This window comes from Melopsittacus undulatus, chromosome 4 (genome assembly GCF_012275295.1).
Source record: "Melopsittacus undulatus isolate bMelUnd1 chromosome 4, bMelUnd1.mat.Z, whole genome shotgun sequence".
Lineage (NCBI taxonomy): Eukaryota > Metazoa > Chordata > Aves > Psittaciformes > Psittaculidae > Melopsittacus > Melopsittacus undulatus.
The window spans coordinates 78304611-78319250 of NC_047530.1; the positions used below are offsets into that span (position 1 = coordinate 78304611).

General features: G+C 41.7%; 1 protein-coding gene across 2 annotated transcripts in view; it reads right to left on the reverse strand.

The window, feature by feature from the left end:
- Positions 1-473: 473 nt before the first annotated feature.
- The window catches only part of HNMT (histamine N-methyltransferase), a 40490-nt gene continuing 26323 nt past the window's right edge, over positions 474-14640 (reverse strand). Inside the window, exon 7 of one of the 2 annotated variants that reach the window (XM_031053259.2) lies at positions 474-532. In XM_031053259.2, the coding sequence (XP_030909119.1) occupies positions 483-532 (50 nt within the window). In that variant the 3' untranslated portion in view covers positions 474-482. Of the gene's footprint in view, positions 533-13610; positions 13730-14640 lie in introns of those variants that run through there. The other variant, XM_031053260.2, reaches the window with a different exon arrangement.

A 14640-nucleotide genomic window follows, 5' to 3' on the forward strand; every position in this document is an offset into this window, starting at 1 on the left:
ATACTAATAGCATTAAAGGCAGAGGCCAGGACTGTCAAACTTGCTTGGCTAAAGTTAGGCTCACAAATTAGTCGTTAGGCATCCAAATTAAACTCTTCTGCTTCCAGATGTGCTCTGTGTCCTATGGTCCATCTGAAGAGATTTGAGCAAGTGACACATGGGGAAACTGGGAGTACTAGGGACAAGGGGAAGAGTTTATTTAATGGCTTTGCTTCTCAGGTCAAATCTTCATCTACTGCTGTAGTATTTTGTAAAAATGCTGTATATGCTCAAATGCTGTAGTAATTTGTAAACCACCCATGTAGTTTGTAAAGAACTAAAGTTCTGTGCATTTATTTTTTAACAAGTCTACAGATCTTGACTCTGACCCACACATCTTTATTCTCATCTATTGGAAACACTGGCACAACCCAGTGCTCTGGGCAGAGAGCAAATTCCTGACAGGTGAAGATGATTAACCTCTTCTCCCAACTCCCCTTTCTTCAGTACTTATGGCCTTGGGTGAAACTTCTCCTAGTCTCTGCTTTCTTGTCTGTAAGAAAACGAAGATGATGCTTAATTTCCAGGTATGTAGTGAACATCTCTCATTGTATTGAGCTACTTTCCCTGAAGCATAAACTTTCTGTAGGATCTTCAGCATGAAAGTATCGTGCAACCTTCTTCTCCTGGGTAGTTGTGCTTATGGAATTTAAGAGTGTGAAACAGCATTTGGACCAGGTCTTTCAGCAATAAGATATGTAAAGCACTATCTCTGTAATATCTGGGGACAGGAGCCTTGGGTGACATAAACCTGCCTTTTTTAACTTTGGTCAATTTGAAAGAATTTCCTTCGGTGGAGGTATTGATTCAATTCAGCTGAGGTCCAGGCCTCTGCCTTTTCAGTAGCAATGTTTCCTAAAGCGACTGGGACAAGTACAGTATAGAAGGAGATCTGCAGCCAAGCAACAACTCAAGGGAACTAAAGCTGTCATAGCTGATTAACAGAAATGAAAGCTGCTCAGGAAAGGATCTCAGTATGAATTTAGAGCGCAAGAATTAATTGAGAAGGGGATTCTCTTTGTACTTCTTTTAGTAGGTCAAACAGTTTATTCACTAAGATGCCTTTGAAGCTGCTAGCAAAAAAGGCATCACTGGAAAGATGAAACAAACCACTGAGTGAAGTCATCTGTTTGTCCTAAACCCTACTATTCTGAGTGAATTAGTTACATGGTGAATATCAGAAGCCTAAGCCAAAGATGCTCCATTAGCCTTTCCAAAGAGAGGTCAAGAAAGGGATAGCTGTGCCAAGGGAGGAGCTGAGAGTAACGTGCAGCCTTAGTGCAAGAACAGGGACATAGTGCTGGAAGGTTGAATTGCTTCTTTATTCATGCAGCTGTGCATGAACTGCTTTTTCTGCAGAAAACAAGGACTGAACCAAATTCAGAGTAATATGCTCTTTTCCTAATGGCTTTTCTTTAACAAATGTGCAGGGCAGGTGAAAGTTACAATGATATTGTGGTGACTTAGTAGATGGTTATTCAGGTAGGCATGAATTCAGTGGGAGTTTTTACACTGATTTTAATGGAACATGGCTCACAAGAAAGCAAAGCAGATGTAGGCACAGGAATTGATCAGTAGCATACAGGAGAAAGACCACAGCTCCTGCTGAAGTCAGTGGGAGGAAGGGGTTTCAGTAGTAACATACAAAAACATATCGGAGAAAAATAAATGTGCATGCAGAGCAAAGCAAATGCAGTGTTTGATTTTGATAGCCTTGGTTGCTTGAAGATGCTGACAGTAGGAACATTCACTTTTCAAACTTGCCTCTGCTTTTGATGCAGAAAGGCAATGTGGGATGTTTGTCCCAAAGAAAGCAGGAATAAAAGAGATATTAAGATCTCACAGTCCTGCACTTCCTCATCAGAGGGGAGTTGTGGCATATCATGCCATCCTCTGCCTCCAGCATCCAACCTTGTACCTATGGAGTCACTCATCTTTTGATGAGGATCAGTTAGGTATAAGAAATGGAAGAAAATAGGATGCAGTCACAGAATATGGCACATTTTGTGAAGTCAGTTGTGAAAACAGCAGTTGCTTTGCCCATATTTTTCCTTACCTATACCTCCAAAACAAATAAAAGAGGGTTTTCTTTTTGTCATGATGCTGTATTCTGTTGTATTTATTGTATTTTCCAGCCTAAAGTGCTTTGTGTGTGAGATTAAAAAGCTGCAGTCTCAGGCCATCTGGCCAACCAAATGGATTTAGTGTACAGGATCACTGCCAGATGTATGCCAGTTGTAAGTTTAATTTTTGAACATAGAAAGTGCCTGGGGCTCTGTGTCTGTTATTCAGAGGAAATCGTGCTCCACTTTTCCAGAAACATCCAGATACAGTTTGAATCTAGGTGTATGGTCTTTTCTCCTTCCCGTGGTTTAGGGGTGTATTCTTGGTTTCTCATAAAGAAAAATTATAGCAAGAGAATTTTTCATATATCTTACATGTTACGTGTGTTTGATCACATCTGTCTGACATTACAGAACAGCAGGGAACGCATCAATAAGTTTTCATAAGGAGCTGCATTGAAATTGTGTATTTGAAAGATAAAATTTCAGAAAGTTTTTCTATTTAATTTGCACATTTATTTATGATCAATTTGGAGAATGCCTATTTTTTTCGAGTATTGAATAGGTTATAATATCTCAGAAATGATATTTAATTGATTTATTTAAATGAGTAAAGGAAAATGAGATATTCCTATCTTTACAGGCTGTAAGAAGGAAAAAATGCATTGAATTTTTTATTTTGCAGATGTTCTCACACAACAAGGTCTACAGTACATCTGAGATAGTTATTGTGAAAATGAGGAAAGGTGTGAGCACAGATTGAAAAAACACACCAATTGAAATCCAGGGCAAAAGCAGGATTTAGGTGATGGGAAACAGTGATTTGCAGGTCTGGCTCTCCTGCCTAACATGCTGCTGCCCACCTTAGTGTATTTCTTTGCAGCTGAAATACTGAGGTTGAATTACTTTCTCCTAAACAGACCTGAAGGCCCAATGAATCAGAGATAAATATTTTGGGGAAAAAAAGACTTGTTTGACAGGGCAGAGTTACTCTCCCCTGTCTGATGGAGCAGTGAGGGAGGAGCTGGTAAATGCCAGACATCCATTTGCAGTAGCCAAAGGCACCTGCAGCAGATATTAGTGCCTTTGAGAGGCACAGCATGTGGGACTGCACAGCCCACTGTGCTGATGGGATCTGGCAATTTCCACCACAGTCCAGTTTAAGTATATGTAGACAAAAAGAAGTTCAAATGTTCGGAAAAGGAGAGTCGTGGCAATGTTGCTGCCAAGAAGCAAAGCCTCTGATAGGAATTTCATTGCAAATGTCTCTGACACTAAAAATAAATCTCAGTCTTCCAAAACAAGGGCTACATTGGCCTTGGAATCAGCAGGTCTAATTGTATTCTTGTGCCTGGAAATAGACAAGAAGATTTGGTTAGCAGCTCAGATTGGTATGTTAGCAGCTCAGATGATAACCCATCATCTGAAAAAGGCTCCATGTGGTTTTGGGTCCAGCTTTCCAATGAAGAGCCATAAAAGAAAAGCTGGCACTGTAATTTGTAGTTTGTTTTATTCTTGAAAGTAATTTTCCCTCTGATATTAGCTGTTTTTTTTTTCTTCTCCTGCAAACTCATTCAGGGGGTGGGAATCAAGGAAACCAAACAAACAGTAGATTTCATAAAGTAAGGAACAGCAAATTGAGCAAAAGGAGGATTACGAAGACTAAATCTTTTGTTCAAAGAGTGATTAAAAAGCATTAAGTTGGATGAAGTCAATCTGGAGCTTAACTGCATGAACCTTCTGCCCTGTTTTTCTTCTGCTTGGTTTTCCGAATATTAAGAAATTAAAGGAGAGGGAGAGACCTCTTGAGGACTGCTGAGGTGGGGCTTTTTAAAAGTAATAGGCAAAATCAGTTGGACATAAGCTCTGTTTCCTTGTTTCCAGGGAATGTAAATTGTCCTGGCCAGCTGTGTCTGAGAACAGCAAGAATAAGTTGAGTGCTCTTTTCCAGCAGAGGACTAGGGCAATTCACACCCAAATATATGTGCCTAGGGGATTCCTCCAGGCAATGAAATTCAGGGATTTGTAGCCTCCTCTTCCCATGGTTTAACAGAAAACAGTTCCCCTGCCCAACAGCAAATACAGCTGCGGTTCATTGCTGAAATAAAGTGACAGGGTAATTGCTATTTGCTTTGTATTCAGAATACCTTTTTTTTTTCCTTATTCTTTGGTTTTAGATTAAATCAGCACAAGATGAGGGCATCCAGCTCTGAGTGGTGTTTGCCTTAAAGAAAACTATGTAGAGGAGCACAGCTCCCTTGCAGGAAAGAGCGATAATAGTATGAAGTAGGAGTTATCAGTGGATGCTGTATCATAGCCATGGACTTATATCAAGAGAGACTAAAAATTACAAATACTCGGGTTTCTTCACTCAGCTTTTGCACAGCATTTGGAAAGCTCTGAGTCTTTTTTCTGCATTGTGTTTATAAAGAAAGATCAAGGGTGGGGAACAGAGTACAGCTGTAAGCATAAATGAAGCTGGTATATCTTTTTTCCACAGCTTTCCCGTATTTACTGAGTTAATTGTTGTCTTCTGTTTAGACTGTGGTTTAAAATTAATTGCCAGTTTGATTTAAAACTAATTGTTAATTTCACAGTCACCTGTCTCCAGCCATTTCCCATGATGGGCACTTTGGTCTCTACATTTTTGTATCCTCCCTGCTTGGCTTGATGACATTTCCTTTACCTGAAATATCTGTATTTCTGGTCTTTGCTGTATTTATGAACATGGTAATTTTAGTCTTTACTTCTGAAGAATACCACCCTTGGGCAGCAGCTCTGCCCCACGGCTCTGCCATGTGGATCAATGGCTCCTAATGGAGCAATGCAAAGCTCTCCCAGTGCCAGCAACATTAAACAGAGTTGCACTGAGCAAAACATTTGCTCTGAAGCCTTTTGCTTTCCTTGGATATTTTCTCCCCTGATTTACACTTCCCTGTCTAATGAAGACCAGAAGGAGGAGTTCTCCACACCCCATTCCGAAGGCACTTAAAGAGTTCGGAAGAAAGCTATTTTCCTTCCAACAGTTGCTTTTGATATTTTGTCTTCTTCCACATTCTGTGACTAGGAGAAAATGGGGATTTTGGTAAACAGGAAGTTCTCCTTTCCCCCAGAGAAAGCTAATAAAGAGTCTAGTGGCTAGAGCACATGTCAAGGGCTGAAGACACTGCATACCTCCTCAGTCTGTTCCTTACTAGGGACTGAGTTTAGATCTTGGCAGGCAGGGCCTGGGGTGCCTAATTATCTTAATCTCCACTCTTCATTTCCTCCAATCATTCTCACTTCTTCCCCAGAATAACTATTATTCCCATGGAAATTTGCTTAATCCGCCATTTTACAAAAACTCTGTGTGGTTCTAGCTGAGAAAGTTGAAAAACTGAAACAGGACTTGAGTTGAAGGAGTTGGTTAGCTCCAGCCACAGGGGATAAGCATTTTTATATAATCTTTTTTCTTTCTATTTCAAGTACAGTGGATTATCATAGAATCATAATATCCTCTCCGAATTGCTTTTCCAAGGGGTGATGCTGTATAAATCATGAAAACTAGACATGGAAAATGTTGAGCAGGTCTCCTGGTCCAACCATCTGCCAGGAGAAGATTGTTCCCTGCAGAATTTTCCCCATTGCTCTGCTGTAGCGAAGTAGCAAAGAGGTGCTTTATCTGCAAAACAGCTCCACACCTATTTATAGTTCTGCAGAACTCATTATCTTTAGTTACAGAGAAATTACTTTACACCACTGTTACAGAATAAGGTCCTTCTCTCTATACTTTCACAACTGAGTTTGCCCACATGCATGTCCTTAAAGCCAGAATTGTGAAAGCTGATACACATCTGCAGCTTGATAATTAAACCAGAAACATATCTTATCCACCACAATCACATATCCTGCCCTTCCATAACATACTGATAACCAACTGGCAACCACCTGATTACTCCCCCATGAATAACAAGGAGCACAGCAAAATGTTCTTCTGTGTTTAAAGCAGAGAAGGGGCATTTCATTACTAGATCCTCTCCCTCTTTGCCAGAAGCTACCAGACAATAAAATGGAAAGGAGAGATATAGCTTCTGACATCTGTCAGTGCAAGTAGCCTTTGGTTCAACCTGGGCTGTTATAAATATTATATTAGAAGTATTAGCAAGAGCAGATTGGATTGCAGCAGGTCCAGAATGAGACAGCCTGAAGGCTGGCAATAAAGCTGGAAGAAATGAAATGGTTTGGCATAGGTATGTTCTGCTTTGCATTGTGTAAGGATTGAAGAGGAATGGTGGAAATAGTTCTGCCTTGATTCAGCTCATCCAGAATATCTATTTAGAAAAGCCACTATCACCACCTTGGCAAAGATGGACAGCCCCTGCATGAGCGAACACTGACATATGACACTGTCCTCACAAAGTCTATTTAATTACCCTCATCACTCTTTTATGCTTTTCTGGGCACATTTCTCTATGTTTAATTAAGTTTGCATCACTAGTGGAGATGGGCTCAGTCTGGGAGTCCAGGTCCAACTTGCACAGGCCTCTCTGGGTGAACCTAGGCACATCAATGAGGGACAGAGTTTGAAGACATTCAGGTACTGAAAGACAACAAAATAGTTACTCTCTCGTCTTGTTTCACACAGTGAGAGCCCCTGAAACTGGCAGTTTGTTTTTACTCTCACCTTTAGACACCACAATGATTTTTTTAAAAAATCTGGTTCAAATCTCTGTATCTTGGTCCCACACCTGCATTATGGAGAGAAAATTATTTCTCTTGCCTGAACGTCTGTGAGACAATAAAAAACTTCTGGCAGAGGCCATGTGAGTTCCACAGCTAAACAGGAAAATTCATTATAGAAGTTGAAATTCTGACAATTTCAGGGGAGCAAAGAAAATCAAAACTATCAATATATCTCACACCTTCCTGTTACTACAGTTTTAGGGCTACTGGTAAATAAAAATAGTTCATCAAAACCATTAATTTTTCAGGTCCATGAAGTTACTTAAAAAAGGGGGGGGAAAAGAAAGGGTGAAACAAAAATACTTTGATATTTCTCCTCTAGCAACAAGAGAACAAAGCAGGTGAAAATCATTGAAGAGGTGGACATTTCCACACCGCTAGAAAAACCTTCTGCCTTGGTGTACACAGGGCATCAGGGGAGAGACATGCCAGAAATTGGCCTAGACTATATTTCCCTAGAGGCACAGAGAGATATTGAGAGAAATCACAGTCATTCTGTATCATGTGATGGAGAAATCAGGATCTATTTTTTCTCCTCATTTTAAGAATGCTACAGACTCGACAGAAACCACATGAGAAAGCTGATGAAAAGAGGAGTGGGGAGAAATCATTCCAGTCAATACTTCTGAAGTGTAGGCTTGCATTATTTGCTCTGCAGCCTTTTTATCATAACAGAAATGCTCATATATGGGAGAATAGCCTTAACCATCTTGGGTAGAAGGTTATTATATAAACAAGTATATATTTAATTGCCCTCTCTGCTCTCTAGAAGGACTTTCCTCCCATTTCAAGTTAGAGGAAGGTCTAAAGTCAAGAGCACTCATCACAAAAAGGTACTTGAAGTTTTCTGTTTAAGGTTGCACAGCCTCTTCAAGCAACTTTAAATGGGTGCTGTGAATGGCAACTTGAGAAGCTGCTCTATCATTAGCTTCCACCTGAGAGTAAAAGAAAAATACACTGTCTGACCTTAAGTGGATAAGAAACACTGGCTATCAAGAAAATGCCAGCAAAATAACTCCAACTCCTCTGGTACTGTTAACCACTTCTGGTATTGTGCCTGCCTTACAAAACACACTACGGACTGTATCCTCTGCAGGACAGGATGAGGCATCTACACACCCTACACTGTAGTATGATGCCCATCCAAGGATTTGAAATGTTTTTTCTGTTGCCACCCTCCTGGATTATCAGTTTGGCTGGTTCGAAACATCTGGGTTTGGTGCTTTCCTATAGATCTTGACTCATCTTGGTGCTACCAAATAACCCCATCACAGATGTGTTTTACCCATCTGTAAAAGCAGAGTGATGCTCCCGTCTTCCCAGGTGACTCAGATTTGTGGTGTGAGATGCTCCTGCCTTGCCTGCCACTATACCTCACCGAGCTGTTGCCCACCAGGCAAGACTAGCCCAGAAAAACCTGCCCCTTACTTTAGCACCATACCTGCTGGGATAGCCAGTGTGCAGGCAGCAGGTCTGGCCACAGCGCCTCCTGCTGTCACTTTGCTGCAGACCACTGCTATCTGGGGGTGTATTTGTGTCCCACATACAGCATAGGGTACGTGCAGCCATTTGCTTTCTCTGACTTCTTTCACAATCGACACTACAATTTCTGCTCTGGCTCTCTTCCTAATGACTGTATTATTAGCTCTATTTTCATCCGCTCTCAGTTGTTTATTTTGCATAGAGTTATTTTGGCTGCTCTACATATCACAAATTGATTAGCTGAACCAAGTCCACAAATGCTAACAGAGAAAGCATGTTGAGCAGGGCTTTGTCCACCCAGTATCATTTTCACCCTTGCAATGTGCTGCTGCTCCCTGCCTTTGCTGGCAGCCCAACTGCTGTCCTACTGCACTTCCGAATGTACAGTGTCACAGAGAGAAGCAGACTTCTCAAAGGTCCTATTTTATTCTGGCTCACTGGAAATCTTTGAGGGAATGAGGAGAGGCAGGATATCAGAATATTCCCTAAGAGCAAACAAAAGCAGAAGGGAAAACTTGTCACAGTCTAGGGAAAATTGGAGAGGGGACAAGTGGATAGAAGCAGAAATAGGTGATCTCCATTCAGCTATTCTCTTTCCCACTAAATAAAGCTGAAAAAATAAATAAAGCTGCCTATCTCCCAGGTTTTGGAAGAGGAAAGAGCACAGGTTATGTGCATGTGTAGCTGCAAGAAAGTACTAGCTAGAAAAGTTTTACAACAATTTTACCCTGCTCCCAGCCAATCCATGGGTTTAGCATGCTGGGATCTCTGGTGGGTGATAGCCCACTTCCTAGCAGTGATAAGTCTATGGAAGCTGTGCAAAATTTTTAATGTTTAATGACACAAAATCAATTGGAAGAGGTTGCTGGTTTCCACAATTAATTTAGCTCTCTCACAACAGGAGAAAGTGGGAGAGTTTCCATTAGCCCTGGAAATCTCATCAAAGATAGGAAAATGGTTATAAACAACCCCGCACTCCAATAAACGTATTAATAACCTTGTCCTCACTCATCTCTCATGTCTCTCTAAGACAACAGTTTTGTCACCAGTATGGTCATACCTTGGTCTCAGTTCCAGCCTGTCTTTGCACAGACACAGAAGCATCCATATGGTTGAGAGCTCTTTAGCAGAGTGAGCTCTAAACCATGGCTCATGGTTGCTGCCCCATGAGCTATCCCTGGTCCAAGGGGCAGGAATAACAGATAGTTAATCCCTCTCCCTGTGGGCCCTGCCCCATAGTGAGAGGCACTTCATCCAAAATACAAGGTAAGAAGCTGTCCTGCCCTGTAGCTGGGCTGGAAGGGGTTCCTTGTCCTGGGTGCATGCAGGGGTTGATGAGAAGGTGCAAGCTGATTTTGATGGCCCTGATGCCATTTGCCAAACTTAATACTGCATGGTATGAAGTGCCCTTTTTCTGCCCTTGTTTTGCTCAGACTGGGGGAGTGTGATGCCTTCTGCTAGCTGGAATCTCAAAATAAATAAAGTTATTTTTTGTGTCTTTTAAAAACCCCAGGACTAAGCAGAGGTAGCAACAGCCCTCACTGCAGCTCAGTGCAAATCAAGAGGCTGTTTTCAAATTTTGCAGGCTCTCTCCAGGACTCCAGCTAAGTGAAGTCAAGGCAGGGTTTGTAATGCACAATTTAATCAGTGAATTTGTAGATCTCAAAAGGCATGCTTAATTTAATATTGTTTCTAATGGCTATTGTCTTCACGCTTGCCTGTTTCCCCGGTGTTTTTCCCTTTTGTAATTACTTGAATGGGCATTTCCAGGTGCACTGCATATATTAGCAAGCACTTTCATTTTAGTAATGAGTAAGACACTTTCAGTGTTTATTTCTTCATTGCCCTAATACTTAGTTTATTAAAGGTCCTGATTCTACTAAAGGAGAAAAAAATAACATTTGCCACTTGTTTCTACCTCATTTTCCTCTTACACCTTATGATGTCTTTGAAAACAGAAGTGTTAAATTACTTACTGGCCAGGGTCAGACCAGATTTAAGTAATTAGAGAAAAGTAAACTAGATGGGGATGCTTGGTCAATGCCTGTCCTCACTCCTTATTGGGATGATAAGTAAGAATTTGTTGAACTTAAAGCCATTCCCCTGGTTGTCAGGACCTTGGGGCTATTTTAAAATCTGAAACGGGTACCTGCAGTATCTGTTTCCTACACCCCATTACTATCCCTTAGCATTAATGTTCATTTTCCCACTCCTTGCCCTGCAATCTGGGGACTTGTGGGGTGTAGGAGGCAGAGCCTTGCCCAGCCACCCCAGGCTGCCAATTAACACTGCGGTAGAATTTCAGCATCAGCTGACAGTGCTCATCCTGCTGCTGAGCAGGATTTATTATACGTGCTCAACGTCCCTTTGCCACATGCTAGTCTAATTTTCAGATTAGCTGTTTGTTAGTATTATTACAAACATGGCTCTTCATCTTCTATTAAATGGTACTGCAGTCGCTGGGCTTCCCACATGAAGCCTGTAAGGAAGCACTTGGTTCACTAAATTACCTTGAAAATGTCAGACTTGCTCTGTATTATTAGCTGTACATCCTACATCCTCTTTATTAGGATTCTGTGTCTTGAGGGTGCCCTGTGGCATATAGATTTTTTAAAATACAAACCAGTGTAATTTCGCTGCTTAAAAGAACATTTAATTAATCTGGTTTCATTGCTTGTATGGGGCAAGTTAAATGAAAACTAAATAGAAGGCATATGATTGCATGTTATTAAGAAGAACAACTGCTCCAGAGACCAAACTCTTTTAACACAACATTAAACTGAGCTCATTTCATATGCACAGGTTAGGAGAACATATTTTGAGAAGATCAGCAGAATGGTTATGGGCACTAAACAGCTTTTAACAAAATGCATCTTTCAGGGAAGAAACCTTGCCTAAGCTAGACATAAATATGCTAATGACAGGAATGAAAGCTTCGCACAGATTCTAGGTAACCTTTTAAAAATGACCGCTTTTATAGTGTCAAATGTAAATTATAAGATTGGCTTTGTTTATTATTTCACTATCTATGAATTAACAAGGGCCACAATGAGCATTAAAATAAAATTCAAAGTATTCTGCAGGCTTGAGTCATTGGTCACATCATGACTTTTTAATGGTTTTTAGGAAAGCAAAAGGAATCATGATTAAAAACTCTATTACACAATTTCCCATTCCCTACTCCATTTATGTTAATGCTGTTGGTACAATCAAACTATTTTAAGAAAAGCACTCACCAAATTTCCAAGTATCCTAAGCTGGTTTTTAAAAGTCTACTGCACTTATGTCCTTCTCCAACCCCAACCCTAAAATTCACCTTGTCTGTGAGCCTACAAAGCCTTCAACAGTGCTGTGGCACTCGGTGGGCAAGAGCTGCTATTTTTTACATGAATCGCAGCCATCTCATCATACTTTTATAGCTCTCAACTGCTCTGAGGTTAGGATTGCCTTTGGTATTTTTGTCTGTCATTTGAAGGAGGAATAAGGATTTGGATGTGCATCACTGCATGGCACTGGCTGGATGTTGTAGCCCTCTCCCCCCTGCTTTCCTGAGTATCCTCCTTGCCTGTTGATTTACCTGTTACTAAGGTTAAAACCACATCTGCTGACAAGTTCCAGCTCAAGCCCTCTTCAGAATGCCACAAGGATGCCACATCTATTTTCCCTGCTTGCAAGTGAGCATGCACAGCTAAAAGAGGCAGCTCTCAGCAGGAGGTTCATGACTGAAAAGCATTAGAAAAGCTAGAATTACCTATTTCTTCCAATGAAGTAACTTAAAATCAAGCTACTTGGCATGGTAGTTTCTGGTGGGACCAGCAATGTGTGTCCCTGGTATGCATTCTGTGAGCACTACTGCCTTTCATGCAAATAATGCATGTCAACGGTGAGGACATTGTTGTGAGAAGATTTTGCTCACAACCCTTCTCCCAGTCACAGGGAGAACACGAGAGGCTTCCCACACATGAAGTAGATGCACTCAGATGTGAAGCTGCACCGTCTCCTTCCATTCTGGCTCCCCTGCCCTCTCTGGAAGGAAGCGCTGGTCTCCCTATTCTGCCTGACTCCCCCAGTTCCAGAGAAGCTTTATAAATCCCCTGGGCACAGAGATGCCTAATGGCCAGAACAAATACCTATGTCCTAAAACTGGCAGGGCTTAATTCCTCTGTTCATCCATCCCCTGAGCAGGTGTAGGCGCCTCTGCTTGCTGCCCTTTGTGCTCATAGCATGGCCCCAGAGCACCTTTTGGTGGGTGCTATAACCCATGACCCTGGGCTCCTCCAAGGGTTTGGACTGCTGACAGGTGTCACAGCACATGCCCCTAGTTAATAAACAGAGTAACTTTTGCCTGTGTGTTAGGCCAGACATGTCCCTTTACCTCTTTCTAGGTCAGCAAGAGCCTTGGGAGTACAGAAGTGTGCTCTGAAAAAAGAGGAAGAAACCTTCCTATTTTTAGGTTGGTTTAATTGCTTTTCATGCTTTCCATAACATCTGAGAGGAAACTCTTCCCCAGGAGTGTCACTTCCCCCATTCACCCCTCTTCTGGGGAGACCTGTGGTGCAGGAGGTGCCTCTCCTGCACTGCAGCCCAGGCACAGCACCAGCGCTGCTTCTCTTGGGGTACCTCTGTCACTGATCTCTCTTGTCTTCTCAATGTGCTTGTTTTTTATCTTTCTTTTCAACTGCAAAAGAAATGGAGCCCCTCCATGCATTTCTAATATGAGCATGCAGAATATACAATATGCATAATAAAACAATGCAACATATACTTGGGAAACTGAATTATACCACACAAATGGAAACAAATAAGGCAGACATGGAGCAACTCTGCCTTCCAAATGTAAATATGCTTGTCCAGAGGTCAGGCTTGTAACTTCTGGGTTTGGAAAAAAGCTCCTGAACAGAGACCCTGCATCTTTTTTGTTTGTTAACACAATCCACCCCTGGGACACATCAATACAGCTGCGGCTTTGAGATGAGTTGTAGCTAATATAGTAACGAGCAGGGATGTAATTAGCAACGTTGGAAGGGCTGCTGTGGGCAGATGGGAGCTGAAAAGACTGTACTTGTTGTGAGACAGGCCTTTATACATATTGGCCTGGGAGTCTAAAGCAATGTGTGATGAATGACTTTACACACTGATAAGCCATTTGAACAGTAAACCATGGCATCTGTGTCCCTTGTTTTGGTACAGGGCAGTTGTTCCCTCTCTATAAATCATGGCAGAATGGTTTCCTTTAGTAATCTGGGTTAGCTACCTGAGAGTTTAAATCAACTCTTCACCTGAAAGGCAAGAAGCCCTAAATTTCTCTGGCCATGGTCCTTTGCCTTCCAGTAGACCCCAGTTTCTCCCTTAGAGCAAGTGCTGTCTTCAGGCACAGCCTCAAAATTTCTGCAAGGTGACAGGAAGAGTAGCCAGGACCAGACCTGAAGGAAACAGAAATGATGCAAAATTTATGCTGCAAAGCCTCTGCCTTTGGCAGAGTGCAAGCTTTTAGTTGGTTTGTTGGTGGATTTTTTAACCATATTTCATCTCACATGCCATTAGCTACTGCCAGGCATGCAGCATTACAGAAGCCCATAGGTACTTGAGTATTTATTTCATAGTTTGCCTTCTGCCCTGGCAGTGCATGCCTCTAAGCAGCAGTTCACTGGACTTATTTCAGGAAAGATCCCAATCCCAGTAATAGCTTCTGATGGAAATATTCTGTGACTGCTAACTCTCAAGCTTTCTCAGGTTTTGTTTCCAGAAGGCTGTAATTTCAGGTAGCCTTAGCATCTGCTCTTGTACTGAAAAACCCAAGAGAACCTATTTTTCAAACATGTACAGCAAAAACCTTTTACTCTGTCTTCCCTGGGACTGAATGCAGGACATCAGGGTTTATGCTCCCATGGGCTGTGCAAGCACTGCTTTCAGCAGCCTAATACTTGCCCTGGGCTTAGATGTCAGTCATTATTAGGAAAGAATGACATTCAGGAAGAAGAGGTTCAGTGTGTAAAATGGGTAACTATACTTCTGCACTGCAATGTCCTGTGTAGTGTCTCTAGTGATGGTCATTTCAGCTTGGGCTACAACAAGCTCCAACTAGTTGGACTCCCATGATTGTTTATTTAGTGTTTCTCCAGCTGTGGTTAAAGGTGGGGACCCAGGGAAGAGTATCCTGTATCTCCTATATGTACAGGACAAACACATATGATAATTTTCCTTTTTTTTTTTTTCACCTATTTCTGCCCAGGGATCTGCTGTACCGGACACCGCATGTTCCTCCTCAAAACAGTTCTCATCCACTATGTTGTTGTCTTCTCTTGAACCCACATAAAGGTTTAACATGTGTTCC